The sequence below is a fragment of the Ovis canadensis genome, chromosome 1 (assembly GCF_042477335.2).
Source record: "Ovis canadensis isolate MfBH-ARS-UI-01 breed Bighorn chromosome 1, ARS-UI_OviCan_v2, whole genome shotgun sequence".
Taxonomy (NCBI): domain Eukaryota; kingdom Metazoa; phylum Chordata; class Mammalia; order Artiodactyla; family Bovidae; genus Ovis; species Ovis canadensis.
In genome coordinates, this window is record NC_091245.1 from 115,382,796 (window position 1) to 115,398,323 (window position 15,528).

The 15,528-nt window shown below is 41.8% G+C and overlaps 1 protein-coding gene across 4 annotated transcripts in view; it reads left to right on the top strand.

Moving 5' to 3' along the window:
• The first annotated feature begins 7,122 nt into the window (after nt 1–7,122).
• Nucleotides 7,123–15,528, top strand: part of HSD17B7 (hydroxysteroid 17-beta dehydrogenase 7) — a 31,225-nt gene continuing 22,819 nt past the window's right edge. Inside the window, exons 1-3 of one of the 4 annotated variants that reach the window (XM_069547399.1) lie at nt 7,123–7,373; nt 9,944–10,147; nt 11,311–11,403. In XM_069547399.1, coding sequence (XP_069403500.1) covers nt 7,267–7,373; nt 9,944–10,147; nt 11,311–11,403 — 404 coding nt within the window. In that variant the 5' untranslated portion in view covers nt 7,123–7,266. The remainder of the gene's footprint in view (nt 7,374–9,943; nt 10,148–11,310; nt 11,404–15,528) is intronic. The other 3 variants (XM_069547394.1, XR_011248101.1, XR_011248100.1) reach the window with 3 other exon arrangements.

Genomic DNA, 15,528 nt, shown 5'->3' on the forward strand with positions numbered 1-15,528 from the left:
TCTCCTGCAAACACCTTGTCAACAACTTCTCGGGCCTCCAAAGGTAAAAGATGGGAGTCCCAGGCTAGCTCATGCTTACCCACGTTCACAATTGCATGTAAAGGAAGAATTTGCAAAGAGACTCAAGGGAAAGCATAAAGGGATAAGGTAATTACTTTTGTTGAAAAACTGTGTCTTGAAAAGAGGCTTGGAAAGAAGTTAAAGTTGATCAGATTACTACTAATGCACCAAAGGTTTGTAATCTAGCCTATTTATTTTATGTCCTTTACTATTCATGATATCCTAGTCTTCCACCCCATTGCCTGGTAACTTTTTCTGAGGACTGATTTCTAAAGCAATGTGGTGCACTCTCCCTATGAGGAGGAAACATCTGGGCTTTATTCTTCAAGCTTTGGAGGTTGATGTGTCTTGTCAAGGGGTAACAATAGCAAATTGATTTTATTTCTGCTTAAAACTGTCATAGTCATTCCAAAATAGTATGCATAAAAATTCTCTGTATTAGAAAAAGAAATGAGATACCAACTGTATATTGTCTTTATTTATTCTCTGTAAGTCTGTCAGGTGATAAATTGTAAATAACAATGATTAAAGAAATATGCTACTGATGGATCCTTTTTTCTGTGAAAATAACACTGGTTCTGGGCTTCATCACCATTACTCCCTATACCCTTACACCCTTTTTGGAGAAGTGATGGGGCATGACGACAGAGCTAAGGGATGTATGTGGTGTGGATGCCTTGTTTGTTGAAGGAAATGCAACAGAGGGTTATTTACATAGGCTTCTGATATATAATTGACTGCTTATTGAAAGAAAAGCATCTTGGCCCCTGGCATATCCAAACCTACTATAGATTGGTGTATGTTGTTAGACTAGTCCAGTTCTAGAGAACCTAATCCAAAATTGGGTATCCTTTACTGTTCTGGCTACAAGGTTGTCTTGTTTAATATACAGAAATCCCTTCTAAATCCAAATATGGTCTGTCTCAAGACTACCCACACATACAAAGAGCTACAAAAAACTATGACTAACCAGCATGCAGACTCAGTCTTCATAACAGAGAATAGGATGGAGCCACCCCAAACAACGTATATCTTATCTGGTCCCTGAAGAATATGTTTATATTTTTAAAATGCTGAGTAATATTAACTTATCTTTTTCAGTGATGGCCACAATATATAAGCAAAAGGATATAACCCCCAGAGAATAACCAGAGGACTCCTGAAAACATACTCTGACCCCCCAGAGTTTCTGGTTTGGTTTCACAATTAAAGACCAGGAGTTCACGTATATATGTAATGGCAGTAGGGTTGGAAGTGGAGGAGATAAAAAATAAGCAGGAATAGCAGAGATGCTCAAAGAGGTACAATTCTATTCTCAACAGCTATTCCCAAAGTTTAAAGGTAGGTATAAGTGATACATTTGGATCCACAGGTGATAAGCCGTATATATATATATATGGCATATATATATATATAGTGCCTCAGACAGTAAAGAATCTGCCTGCAATGCAGGAGACCCAGGTTCAGTTCCTGGATCAGGAAGATCACTTGGAGAAGAGTAGGGAATGGCTACCCACTCCAGTACTCTTGCCTGGAGAATCCAATGGACAGAGGAGCCTGGCAGGCTATAGTCTGTGGGGTCGCAAAGATTGGACATGACTGAGCAATTAACACTTTCATTTTTATATATTATACATATATCTGAATATATAATTTATTATTAAAGACAGAGATTAGGTAAATATATCACTAAGTATTTTATTCTTTTCATTGCAATGGTGAATAGAATTGTTTCCTTAATTTCTCTTTCTATTTTCTCATTATTAGTGAATAGGAATGCAAGGAATTTCTGTGTGTTGATTTTATATCCTGCAAATTTACTATATTCATTGATTAGCTCTAGTAATTTTCTGGTGGAGAATCAATATAATGAAAAGAGTATGCTACCCAAAGTAATCTATAGATTCAATGTAATCCCTATCAAACCACCGTTATTTTTCACCGAGCTAGAACAAATAATTTCACAATTTGTATGAAAATACAAAAAAAACCTCGAATAGTCAAAGCATCTTGAGAAAGAAGAATGGAACTGGAGGAATCAACCTGACTGACTTCAGGCTCTACTACAAAGCCACAGTCATCAAGACAGTATGGTACTGGAACAAAGACAGAAATATAGATCAATGGAACAAAATAGAAAGCCCAGAGATAAATCCACACACGTATGGACACCTTATCTTTGACAAAGGAGGCAAAAATATACAATGGATTAAAGACAATCTCTTTAACAAGTGGTGCCTGGAAAACTGGTCAACCACTTGTAAAAGAATGAAACTAGATCACTTTCTAACACCATACACAAAAATAAACTCAAAATGGATTAAAGATCTAAACATAAGACCAGAAACTATAAAACTCCTAGAGGAGAACATAGGCAAAACACTCTCCGACATAAATCACAGCAGGATCCTCTATGACCCACCTCCCAGAATACTGGAAATAAAAGCAAAAATAAACAAAGGGGATCTAATTAAAATCAAATGCTTCTGCACAACAAAGGAAACTATAAGCAAGGTGAAAAGACAGCCTTCAGAATGGGAGAAAATAATAGCAAATGAAGCAACTGACAAACAACTAATCTCAAAAATATACAAGCAACTCCTGCAGCTCAATTCCAGAAAAATAAATGACCCAATCAAAAAATGGGCCAAAGAACTAAACAGACATTTCTGCAAAGAAGACATACAGATGGCTAACAAACACATGAAAAGATGCTCAACATCACTCATTATCAGAGAAATGCAAATCAAAACCACAATGAGGTACCATTTCACACCAGTCAGAATGGCTGCTATCCCAAAGTCTACAAACAATAAATGCTGGAGAGGGTGTGGAGAAAAGGGAACCCTCTTACACTGTTGATGGGAATGCAAACTAGTACAGCCACTATGGAGAACAGTGTGGAGATTGCTTTAAAAACTGGAAATAGAACTGCCTTATGACCCAGCAATCCCACTGCTGGGCATACACACTGAGGAAACCAGAATTGAAAGAGACACATGTACCCCAATGTTCCGCAGCACCCCAACAGTACCGCAGCACTGTTTATAATAGCCAGGACATGGAAGCAACCTAGATGTCCATCAGCAGATGAATGGATAAGAAAGCTGTGGTACATATACACAATGGAGTATTACTCAGCCATTAAAAAGAATACATTTGCATCAGTTCTAATGAGGTGGATGAAACTGGAGCCGATTATACAGAGTGAAGTAAGCCAGAAAGAAAAACACCAATACAGTATAATAACACATATATATGGAATTTAGAAAGAAACAGTAACCCTGTATGTGAGACAGCAAAAGAGACACAGATACATAGAACAGTCTTTTGGACTCAGAGGGAGAGGGAGAGGGTGGGATGATTTGGGAGAATGGCACTGAAACACGTATATTATCATATGTGAAATGAATCGCCAGTCCAGGTCCAATGCATGATACAGGATGCTTCGGCTGGTGCACTGGGATGACCCAGAAGGATGTGATGGGGAAGGAGGTGGGAGGGGGGTTCAGAATGGGGAACGCATGTACACCTGTGGCGGATTCCTGTCAATGTATGGCAAAACCAATACAATATTGTAACTAGCCTTCAATTAAATAAATATATATTAAAAAATTAAAAAAATAAAGACAGAGATTATCTGCTCTTTAATATTTTATCTAACAACTTAAAAGGCCCTGCATTTTTCTGAGTGAGTGAAGTCGCTCAGTCGTGTCTGACTCTTTGCAATCCCATGGACTGTAGACTACCAGGCTTCTCTGTCCATGGGATTCTCCAGGCAAGAATACTGGAGTGGGTTGCCATTTCCTTCTCCAGGGGATCTTCCCAACCCAGGGGTCGAACCCAGGTCTCCCGCCTTGCAGGCAGATGCTTTACCCTCTGAGCCACCAGGGAAGTCCTGGTGCATGTTTTTAACTGCTGATTAAAAACTAGTAAAATCAGTACTAGAAAATTGATTTATCTCCATTTATAATTTTATATTCATTTTGTATTTGAAAAAGAAATGCACACACATAATATCTTCTGGTCCATGGGTCCTACAGAACAATAACTTATTATGTACAGGCAGCATGTGACCTTTTGCTATCTAATGCCGTTGGTAAAATGCCGCTCTCAAAGTAGTTCTTTGCCACACTGGATGTACAGTGATTTGAAGAAAAGACAGACGAAAGGTATCTACAAGTAAGGTCCCATTGGCAGCTGTATTTTTTTGCCCCTGTTGCAAACCATAGACAAGTTAGTTCTAGAGAGGACTGTAAGAACCCAGAACAAAGCTCTACTATGGAGGCTAAAGATATCTTCATTTTTGTCTACCTAAGGACAATTTCAGGCACGATACAAGAAACCAGAGATCAGTTTCAGAGTTTAGTGTAGACGCAAATTTATTATATGAAGAAATGAATAAACCGCCAAAGGTAATGGCTACATTTACTATGCTGATCATGGGGCCAAGGTGTGTTAGGCATAAATGCGATCGCTGGGTAGCATGTTTACTTCTGGCATCTCTAGGAAAACAGCCCATGAACAATATAAACTCAAGATGACTAGCTTGCGTGATAAAAGTCACACTTATTCACCTATAAGCAAAACCATAAGGACTTCTCTGGTGGTCCAATGGCTAAGACTGCGCTCCCAATGAAGGTGGCCTGGGTTTGATCCTTGGTTAGGGAACTAGATCCCACATGCCACAGCTAAACCCAGTGCAGGCGAATAAATTTTTTAAAAAAGATTTATTAAAACAATTATGGCTGTTATGGAGCAGCATCCGACATGTGATGGAATATCTTTAAAATACAAAATTAAGTATCTGTCATCAACAGAGTCTTATTCTCCTGGTCTCTCTGGCACATCTAGCAGTTCAGCCTATCTTTCAGAGGCTGCAGAACCTTGAAAGCAGAAACTTTATTTGGAGAAGACCAAGGTTTCTTCACTTGGCTTGGATGGATATAATGATGGAAGGAGAGACTGCTGGTCTTGCTCCAAAGTCTTCAGGCCTTCACTTAACTCACAGTCAGTCCTACACTGGTGGTCATCCTAAAACTGTGATGATACTAAATCCTGAGTCTGGGCCCTCCCCTTATTGGTAAGAATGAGTTTTTCACAGGATAGCCATACAACTCAATGTCCCCTCTCATTTATTTCACACGTCACTTCGGAGCTCTATGGGCTTTCATTCTAAGTTGCTTCAGTCGTGTCCGACTCTTTGCAACCCCATAGTCTGTAGCCCGCCAGGCTCCTCTGTCCATGGGATTATCTAGGCAAGAATACTGGAATGGGTTGCCATGCCCTCCTCCAGGGAACTCTGAACTCTGGACCCTCTAAAAGGAGGCTTTGGGTCTAGATTCTAAAGATTGGGGTGTACTGTCAGGCCCTATAACATTGCTGCTCTCTTGGTCTCTGTACATTGCTGCCCTACCTGGCCCTGCCTCATCCTTACTATATGCCCATGGTGGCCTCCATCTCCTGAGCTGAAAGTTTAATTGGTTATGATCAACCCCGACCCTACCTAACAATTACTCTAAGACTGAGGGCCAGAATGACGCCAACATGTTTGATCACCAACAAGAAACAGTGGCCCTTGCACAGGTTGCTAACTCAAAGAACTGTGGGAAGACGTTTCAGCAGTCTCCCTGGCCATCAAGGAGTCCTTTGGATGTCAAGTCCCCTGTTACCGACAGCCTTCTCCTCCACTGTGCAGTGAATACTGCTGCCTTGTCCTGCCTCCTGTTGACCGTGCACAGTGGGGCCTCACTCCAGGACAGTGCCTCTGATATGTGAGATGTAATAAATCACTGACGTCTCTTTTGCTGCCTCTGGATTCTTTCTTTGGTCTAGCAACTGGGCAGCTACAAGGGTTGCAAGACTGTAGGGGTGCAGCCCAACATAAGAGTTAATTTTACTGCAGAACTTTCAGAAAATATTGTTAAATCATGGTTTCTTTATAATAGTTGTAAGTGGGTTATGGGTAGAAGCTGAGCATCACTCAAAAAAAATATATAGACGATACAGGAATTAAATCTTTAATAATCACGTTTATTCTTTCAATCTAATTTTATTGTTATAAGATTTATCTAGTACTAAACTGATATAAAATTAATCAAAACGTCCAGGTTACTCAAAAGCCAGTGAAAATGACCTCAGTCTCTATCTTTCAGAGGTCATTGCTGTTTATAAATAATTAAAACTTTGAAAGTGGTTATGAAGAACCTTCCACAAAGTTTGATACAAGATGTGCAGAATTCCTTACTGTGGACCCAGACTGGTGATGGTCACATTGTGACTAGCCCACAATAAATCCAGAAACCTAAAGTAAGCATCAGAAACTTTTATGGCAATTTGGCAGAGTACTTACATCTGTTGAATTTAATTAAAAAAAAAAATTGGGTCTTGTATGCTTCTTGCTTTTTATTTAATTTTTCTAGCAATTTATTTTTATTGATTATTCCAGAAGTACCCATCTGGGATGGCTTGGAAAAACAAAGTGGGTCCTTTACCACAAAGAATTTGAGACACACTGAAATAGGGGGTTACAATACAGGACCCATTACGTCCTATGGAATTCTAAGCTTCTCTTACTCTACACCATATTCCAAGTTTTGAAAATTGGCAATTCATGCATGATTCTCCGTAAAGTTCTTAGTAAAATCAGTGTTCATTTTCACGAAGATGATTTTTTAGAGGAAGAGGAGGAGTTTTGGAACCAGAAGGTTGGGTGTTAATTGGCACAGTGCCTGGATGGAAAACTAAGTAATGATCATCTCTAAACTTCACTTCCTAGCCTCAAACCTCTCCTCTAAAATACGGAGCTCTGGAGAAAATATCCTGAGGTCTTCCTGCCATGAAGTGCTAATCAGAGGCGCCAGGGTATTCACCCTGCTTGAGCTGCGACTCCACTACCCGAGCGCACTGCTAGGAGAACGCCCCAACCACGACAGAAGCCTCACGTCAGCGGGGCGGACGCGGGGCGGACGCGGGGCGGGACACCTTCCGAGGCCCAGGAGCAGGGACAGCTCGGATTGGCTCGGGCCTCGTGCGACAACGCGGCCCCGCCCCTCGGCCTATCTCACTCCATCCCGGCTCCTGCGCTGCGAGCGGCTGGGAGGCAGCGACGGAAGAGCCTCCCAGCGCGAAATCCATGACGAAAAAGGGAGGCGGGTCCCCGGGGGGCCCTGATTGACGGCCCGGGGGCGTGGCCGAGGCGGGGATATGGGTCTAAGTACCCGTGGGAAACCTTGCTGGGTCCCTGCTTTGGGGCGCGTGGTCACAGGGTGTGCAAGCATGCGGAAAGTGGTTTTGATCACCGGGGCGAGCAGGTGAGACCTCCTTCGAGATAGTGGAGGCGGCGGGGCTGGGGTCCAAGGGAGCAGGAAGTACCGAGCCAGGTGGACCCGCCACCGACCGACCCTAGGAGCTCCTGTCGTTGACCCTGCCTTGGTGGGGACAGGGCCGAGACCCTGTCCGGCTTTTCCCTGGGTTCCCCTGTGCGCGAGGTACCAGGCCTGTCGGCGTCGTGAGCAGCTCAGTAACGTGCTTTCAATTAAACATGACAGCGAAAAACAAAAAGTAGAGCGTCACTAAGAGATGTGTCTCAGTGACGATCCTGTCGGTATGCAGAGAAAGGGCTCTACCCACTCAGACCTCGCCCCCTTTACACTTTTAACTTTCTCATCACTGGTAAATTAGACCAGGTCACCATATATTTTGTACTCTCCCAGCTTTTTTCTGTGCTAGACTTCCGCCCCTAGATAAATTTCAGCCTCCAAGAACGTTAGAATACGGGGGTTGGGGGTGGGATGGGGTGAGAATATCTCATATAACACAGTGCTAGACACCTGGTGTAAGTACTCTTCAGAGACTCAGAGAAAAGTACCTTTTTTCTGTTAAGGCGTGGAAGGAGTGCAAGTAACCGTACTGCCGATGAGTACTTTACTCCAGGGGTTGGGTATTTGGATTCAGCCTCCGTTTTACTTTTCGTTTGTAATTCAATGAACAGTGTGTGAAGGATGAAACTAACCAAACCAGTTTTCTAATTGAGGCGTTTTGTGGGGGAGGGACGGGTGGATTAAGACTGAGGTTATGTTAAACGACATTTAAAATTAGTTCAGCTTTCAGTTATCTAGACCTGTCCATGTTAAAAGACAAACCTGGCAGGTGTCTTGTGATGGGCAGAATTTTAATATGCCCTCACCTGAATAACTTTAACAACCAGTGTGGTGCTTTCTATGTTGATGTGCTTAAATAAGTCAGGCTTGATTTTGTGTTTGTTCCTTTTACAAATATTGTGATATGTGCAATTGTATATTTATAGTAAAGGCCTATTCTCAAGTGGGGATGAATAAACATAACTATGGTTTATTCATGGTGCTAGGCTCTTTGCCTGGAATCAGCTTTAAAGTCTTGGAAAAAGCCCACTTACCTAGGGTTTCACTGTTATCAGCCAACCTGATCCGACCCCTCTCCCCATCTACTGTGTGGTTTCACAATGCTCTTTCTGAAGGAGGTAATTGACACATGTACTCATCCCTGCCTGGGGAAGATCCCCTGGAGGAGGAAATGGCAACCCTCTCCAGTGTTCTTGCCTGGAAAATTCCATAGACAGAGGAGCCTCAGTTCAGTTCAGTTCAGTCGCTCAGTCGTGTCCGACTCTTTGCGACCTCATGAATCGCAGCACACCAGGCCTCCCTATCCATTGCCAACTCCCGGAGTTCACGCAAACTCACGTCCATTGAGTTGGTGATGCCATCCAGCCATCTCATCCTCTGTTGTCCCCTTTTCCTCCTGCCCCTAGTCCCTCTCAGGATCAGTCTTTTCCAATGAGTCAATTCTTCCCATGAGGTGGCCAGAGTACTGGAGTTTCAGCTTGAGCATCATTCCTTTCAAAGAAATCCCAGGGCTGATCTCCTTTAGAATGGACTGGTTGGATCTCCTTGCAGTCCAAGGGACTCTCAGGAGTCTTCTCCAACACCACAGTTCAAAAGCATCAATTCTTCGGCGCTCAGCTTTCTTCACTGTCCAACTCTCACATCCATACATGACCACTGGAAAACCATAGCCTTGACTAGACGGACCTTTGTTGGCAAATGTCTCTGCTTTTCAACATGCTATCTAAGTTGGTCATAAGTTTTCTTCCAAGGAGTAAGCGTCTTTTAATTTCATGGCTGCAGTCACCATCTGCAGCCTAGTGGGCAACAATCCATAGGGTCACCAAGAGTCAGACACGACTGAGTGACTAAGCATGAAGCACGCATTCATCCCTACTTCTCTTTTTGTGTAGCCATCTTATATTTCCTTTCCCTATCTTTTACTTAATCATCTTCCTGTTGGTTATTCAGTCCTAGTAGTTGAGAGGGACTTGTCTCTCCTGCCATTTGCTTATACCTTACCCTGAAAGAGTCACCCATTCCTTAAATTAGGAATTTCTGGTGCTGCTGATAGTGGCCCTCATACCAACTGATAGAAGAGCCCTTGCCTTTGAGAAACCTAGACAGTAGATTAAAACAGGCACACTGCTAAACGCTGAGATGCTCTTTTTAGCACTTGCTGATGATGTATTGAATCACTTTCATGAGTGTCATGATCAGCATAAAATGAAAACCACTGACAGGATAAACTCTGTCTTAAATGCTAAAGGGCAATTCTGATTTGCAGTTATTCAGGTCATTGAGCTTTTGCAAAATGAAAGAAACACAAGCTGGACAACATCGTGAGCCAGTGACTATTAGAGTTGGAGGGTTCCCCACTTCTTTACATAGTTTTTGAGTGCTTTCTGTCTACCTGTTTGGGGCTCAAGTTGACAAAATCAGTCTTCTGAGCCAGAGAGAAGTTGCCTCTATTTGGCACCATCTCATTTAATGCATGTTCGATATCTGAATTGTCCTCTCAGTGGAGTGGGCCTAGCCCTCTGCAGGCGGTTGCTGGAAGAAGATGATGCGCTTCACCTGTGCTTGGCGTGCAGGAGCATGAGCAAAGCAGAAGCTGTCCGCACCTCTCTGCTGGCCTCCCACCCCACTGCTGAGGTCTCCATTGTGCAGGTGGATGTCAGCAGCCTGCCGTCGGTGTTCCAGGCCACCAAGGAGCTCAAGCAAAGGTCTGCGTCTTATTGATGGCTTTTTTCTCATGCGATTGTGCAGTGCAACAGCTAATAGAATAAGAAGGGATGGGAAAATCTATAAAAGAAACAGGTGCAGTGTAAAAAGAAGTTACACTGAGGAAATCTGTAGAGTAACATATTATTTTCATTCTTAATCACAATCATGACCATTCCATGAAGATTAATTTATGAGCATATTTTGACATGCAGTCAGTTGTAAAGTCTTAGGTTAGTGTAACTCCTTTGATGTTTAAATACATTTTTTGCATCTTTGCTTCACATAAAAAAACTTCATTAAGTATGTGAGGCATGTATTGACAAGTAAAGAAATTTCCCCAGGCCACTCACTAAAACTTTGTTCATACTGACAGTAATTGGCATACAATAGACGTTTGATAAATGTTTAGTATCTGAAGGGCTAGAGTCCTTAGATATATAACTTCTCAAAAAATGTACAATAAATTGCATATAGCTACACAATGCATTTTTCTGGAGAGACATGTTTTTTTTCTTCTAAGAGGAGTGAATAATAATTAGTTTAATTAATAAACTATTAATTACATTTTTGTAATTTAGGCCCTTAATAAGCAAGAGCTTCTTTATTTCCATGGACAGTAAAATGAACTTCAGTATATATAAGGAAAACGTTCTTGGTAAAAGAATTGGCTGAAGAATAATATATTGTATTTCATTTATGTTTGATAGCCGTTTGCATTACTTGTGTTCCCTGCTCTAGTGGATATCTTGGTGTTCAGATTCCAGCATTAATGGATCAGATTATACAAATTTTACTTGTCAAAGAGGCAAGATGTGAGTGTTTTTTTTTTTTTTTAAGCAAAAACATTTCTAAGACCAGAGGGAGTGTGGGTTTAATAAAGTCACTGTGGTACCTTATTGGGAGGACTAAGCTGGAAGGAGTATTGATCAGAGAAGATTTGACTTCAAAACCCATTACAGCTCTTCAAATTCTGTTTGAGGCCACCATCAAAAAGAGAATTCTCAAATATTTACCAGGCTAAATAAAAAATGTTGAGAAGGTAGTACTGGTGCCTTAGCTTGCTACGGTCATCTTTTTTGTGCTTTCTGTCCTTCATGGACCTTCTTTATTCTAACTGCTCTAAGAGACAGCTAACAATCTTCTTTCTTGATTTTACTTGCAGGTTTCAGAGATTAGACTATGTATATCTAAATGCTGGGATCATGCCTAATCCACAGCTGAATATCAAAGCACTTTTTCGTGGTCTCTTTTCAAGGTAATGTTTGTCTTCTAGATTAACTGATTGGAAGGAAGGTGTTTGTTGATTTATTTTTTGCCAAGTTTTGCCGTCAGTCCATTAAGTTGAGGGGGTGAGCGGGTGTGGAGAAGAATGAAGACAGAAAGTGCGTGTTGCAGCCGTGTCGCGAAACGTGCTTTTGTCTTTGTGAGGAACGTAGCAAGTCATGATTCTGTGTTCTTGGTCCGCAGATATTCCAAGCATGTTGCATGTTGTGGCAGGTCAGTTTTGGCCTGCCTCATTGTGTCCATGAGAACATTTCAGAGCTAGGCAGAGTTGTCAGTGAGACTCTAATATCCAGGAAGGCAACTTGAGCAGCATTTCTCAGCCATGTGTTAGGTACTCTGACCAGTAGGCTAAGGACACGTACAGGGCTAAATACCTTCCTGGGAGATTCTCAATACACATTCAGTTCAGTTCAGTCGCTCAGTCGTGTCTAACTCTTTGCGACCCCATGAAACACAGCACACCAGGCCTCCCTGTCCATCACCATCTCCTGGAGTTCACTCAAACTCACGTCCATCGAGTCAGTGATGCCATCCAGCCATCTCATCCTCTGTCATCCCCTTCTCCTCCTGCCCCCAATCCCTCCCAGCATCAGAGTCTTTTCCAATGAGTCAACTCTTCTCATGAGGTGGCCAAAGTACTGAGCTTCAGCTTCAGCATCATTCCTTCCAAAGAACACCCAGGGCTGATCTCCTTTAGAATGGACTGGTTGGATCTCCTTGCAGTCCAAGGGTCTCTCAGGAGTCTTCTCCAACACCACAGTTCAAAAGCATCAATTCTTTGGCTCTCAGCTTTCTTCACCGTCCAACTCTCACATCCATATATGACCACTGGAAAAACCATAGCCTTGACTAGACGGACCTTTGTTGGCAAAGTAATGTCTCTGCTTTTGAATATACTATCTAGGTTGGTCATAACTTTTCTTCCAAGGAGTAAGTGTCTTTTAATTTCATGGCTGCAATCACCATCTGCAGTGATTTGGGAGCCCCAAAAAATAAAGTCTGACACTGCTTCCACTGTTTCCCCATCTATTTCCTATAAAGTGATGTGACCACATGCCATGATCTTCGTTTTCTGAATGCTGAGCTTTAAGCCAACTTTTTCACTCTCCTCCTTCACTTTCATCAAGAGGCTTTTTAGTTCCTCTTCACTTTCTGCCATAAGGGCGGTGTCATCTGCATATCTGAGGTTATTGATATTTCTCCCGGCAATCTTGATTCCAGCTTGTGTTTCTTCCAGTCCAGTGTTTCTCATGATGTACTCTGCATAGAAGTTAAATAAGCAGGGTGACAATATACAGCCTTGATGTACTCCTTTTCCTATTTGGAACCAGTCTGTTGTTCCATGTCCAGTTCTAACTGTTGCTTCCTGATGTGCATATAGGTTTCTCAAGAGGCAGGTCAGGTGGTCTGGTAGTCCCATCTCTTTCAGAATTTTCCACAGTTTATTGTGATCCACACAGTCAAAGGCTTTGACATAGTCAATAAAGCAGAAATAGATGTTTTTCTGGAACTCTCTTGATTTTTCCATTAGCCAGCAGATGTTGGCAATTTGATTTCTGGTTCCTCTGCCTTTTCTAAAACCATCTGGAAGTCACGGTTCATGTATTGCTGAAGCCTGGCTTGGAGAATTTTGAGCATTACTTTGCTAGCGTGTGAGATGAATGTAATTGTGCAGTAGTTTGAGCATTCTTTGGCATTGCCTTTCTTTGGGATTGGAATGAAAACTGCCCTTTTCCAGTCCTGTGGCCACTGCTGAGTTTTCCAAATTTGCTGGCATATTGAGTGCAGTACTTTCACAGCATCATCTTTCAGGATTTGAAATAGCTCAACTGGAATTCCATCACCTACACTAGCTTTGTTCATAGTGATGCTTTCTAAGGCCCACTTGACTTCACATTCCAGGATGTCTGGCTGTAGGTGAGTGATCACACCATCATGATTATCTTGGCCATGAAGATCCTTTTTTGTACAGTTCTTCTTGTATTTTTGCCACCTCTTCTTAATATCTTCTGCTTCTGTTAGGTCCATACCATTTCTGTCCTTTATCGAGCCCATCTTTGCATGAAATGTTCCCTTGGTATCTCTAATTTTCTTAAAGAGATCTCTAGTCTTTCCCATTCTGTTGTTTTCCTCTGTTTCTTTGCATTGATCACTGAGGACGGCTTTCTTATCTCTTCTTGCTATTCTTTGGAACTCTGCATTCAGATGTTTATATCTTTCCTTTTCTTCTTTGCTTTTTGCTTCTCTTCTTTTCACAGCTATTTTTAAGGGCTCCGCAGACAGCCATTTTGCCTTTTTGCATTTCTTTTCCATGGGGATGACCTTGATCCCTGTTTCCTGTATAGTGTCATGAACCTCAGTCCATAGTTCATCAGGCACTCTATCTATCAGATCTAGTCCCTTAAATCTATTTCTCACTTCCACTGTATAATCAGAAGGGATTTGATTTAGGTCATACCTGAATGGTCTAGTGGTTTTCTCTACTTTCTTCAATTTAAGTCTGAATTTGGCAATAAGGAGCTCATAATCTGAGCCACAGTCAGCTCTTGGTCTTGTTTTTGCTGACTGTATAGAGCTTCTCTATCTTTGGCTACAAAGAATATAATCAGTCTGATTTTGGTGTTGACCATCTGGTGATGTCCATGTGTAGAGTCTTCTGAAAAATGTTTAACTACAACCTACAGTAAGAAATAAATCTTTTTTGTGACCCAATGTACTTATTTATTCATGGACTTCCCAGGTGGCACAGTGGTAAAGAATCTACCTTCCAATGCAGGAGACGTGGATTTGATCCCTGGGTCAGGGAGTACCTGAAGAAGGAAATGGCAACCAACCCATTTCTGTATTCTTGCCTGGAAAATTCAGTGGACAGAGGAACCTGGCATGCTATAGTCCAAGGGGTGGCAAAGAGTCAGACACAACTAAGCACATCCATACTTATTCATAAATAGATATTACTCTTACTTCATGCTACTTCCTGTACTGCTACTTTTATTTTACTTTTCTGCCATTCAACACACACATACCCCTACACACAAAATCACATGCTCGTCTTGACCTATTACACTGATCTCACAGCAAATCACTGTCTTCCTGTATTCAATGCTTCAGGAATTCCCTGTAATAAAAAGGCCTGCTTCACTTTGTTACTTTGTTCAGCAGTTAGACATCAGTGTGCAGGGGAAGACTTTTCCTTCTTGGCGTGACTGGTATTCCCCCAGGGCAGTTGACTTGTATTAGGTTGGTGCAAAAGTATTGTGGTTTTGCGTGGTTGAAATTTGCTGTTGATATTGGAATATATTCTTAAACAAATGTGGTTATGTTACACATCATTTTCATGCACATATTTCACTTTGTTTTTTGCTCATGACTTATTACTTGCTGTGTATTTTATATTTTTTTTAGACTAGGAAATGATGTTAGACAGAAAATTCAAGTGATTTTCCTATTTGAGTTCAAAATTGTTCATAAGGTAGTAGAGACAACTTAGATCAACGACACATTTGGCCCAGAAACTGCTAACATACAGTGCAGTGGTTGTTTGAGAAGTTTTGCAAAGGAGACGAGATCCTTGAAGATGGAGAACTCAGTGGCCAATGGTCAGAAGATGACAGTGACCAACTGAGAACAATCATTAACGTTGATCCTCTTACAACTGCATGAGAAGTTGCTGAAGAACTCAGTGTTGACCATTCTGTGGTAGTTTGGCTTTTGAAGCAGATGGGAAAGGTGAAAAAGCTTGATAAGTGGGAGCCTCGTGAGCTGACTGCAAATCAAAAAAATCGTCATTTTGAAGTGTCATCTTCTCTTATTCTATGCAAAAATAATGAACCACTTCTTAGTCAGATTGTAATGTGAACTAAAAAGTGAACTGTATATGACAACTGACAACAACCAGCTCAAAGCGTTTGGATGAAGAAGTAACTGGTGACAACCAGCTCAGTGTTTTGACCAAGAAGAAGCTCCAAAGCACTCCCTAAAGCCAAACCTGCACCCAAAAGAGTGTCGTGGTCACTGTGTGGTGGTGTGCTGCCATTCTGATCCACTACAGCTTTCTGAGTCCTGGCGAAACCATTACATCTGAGAAGTAGGTTCA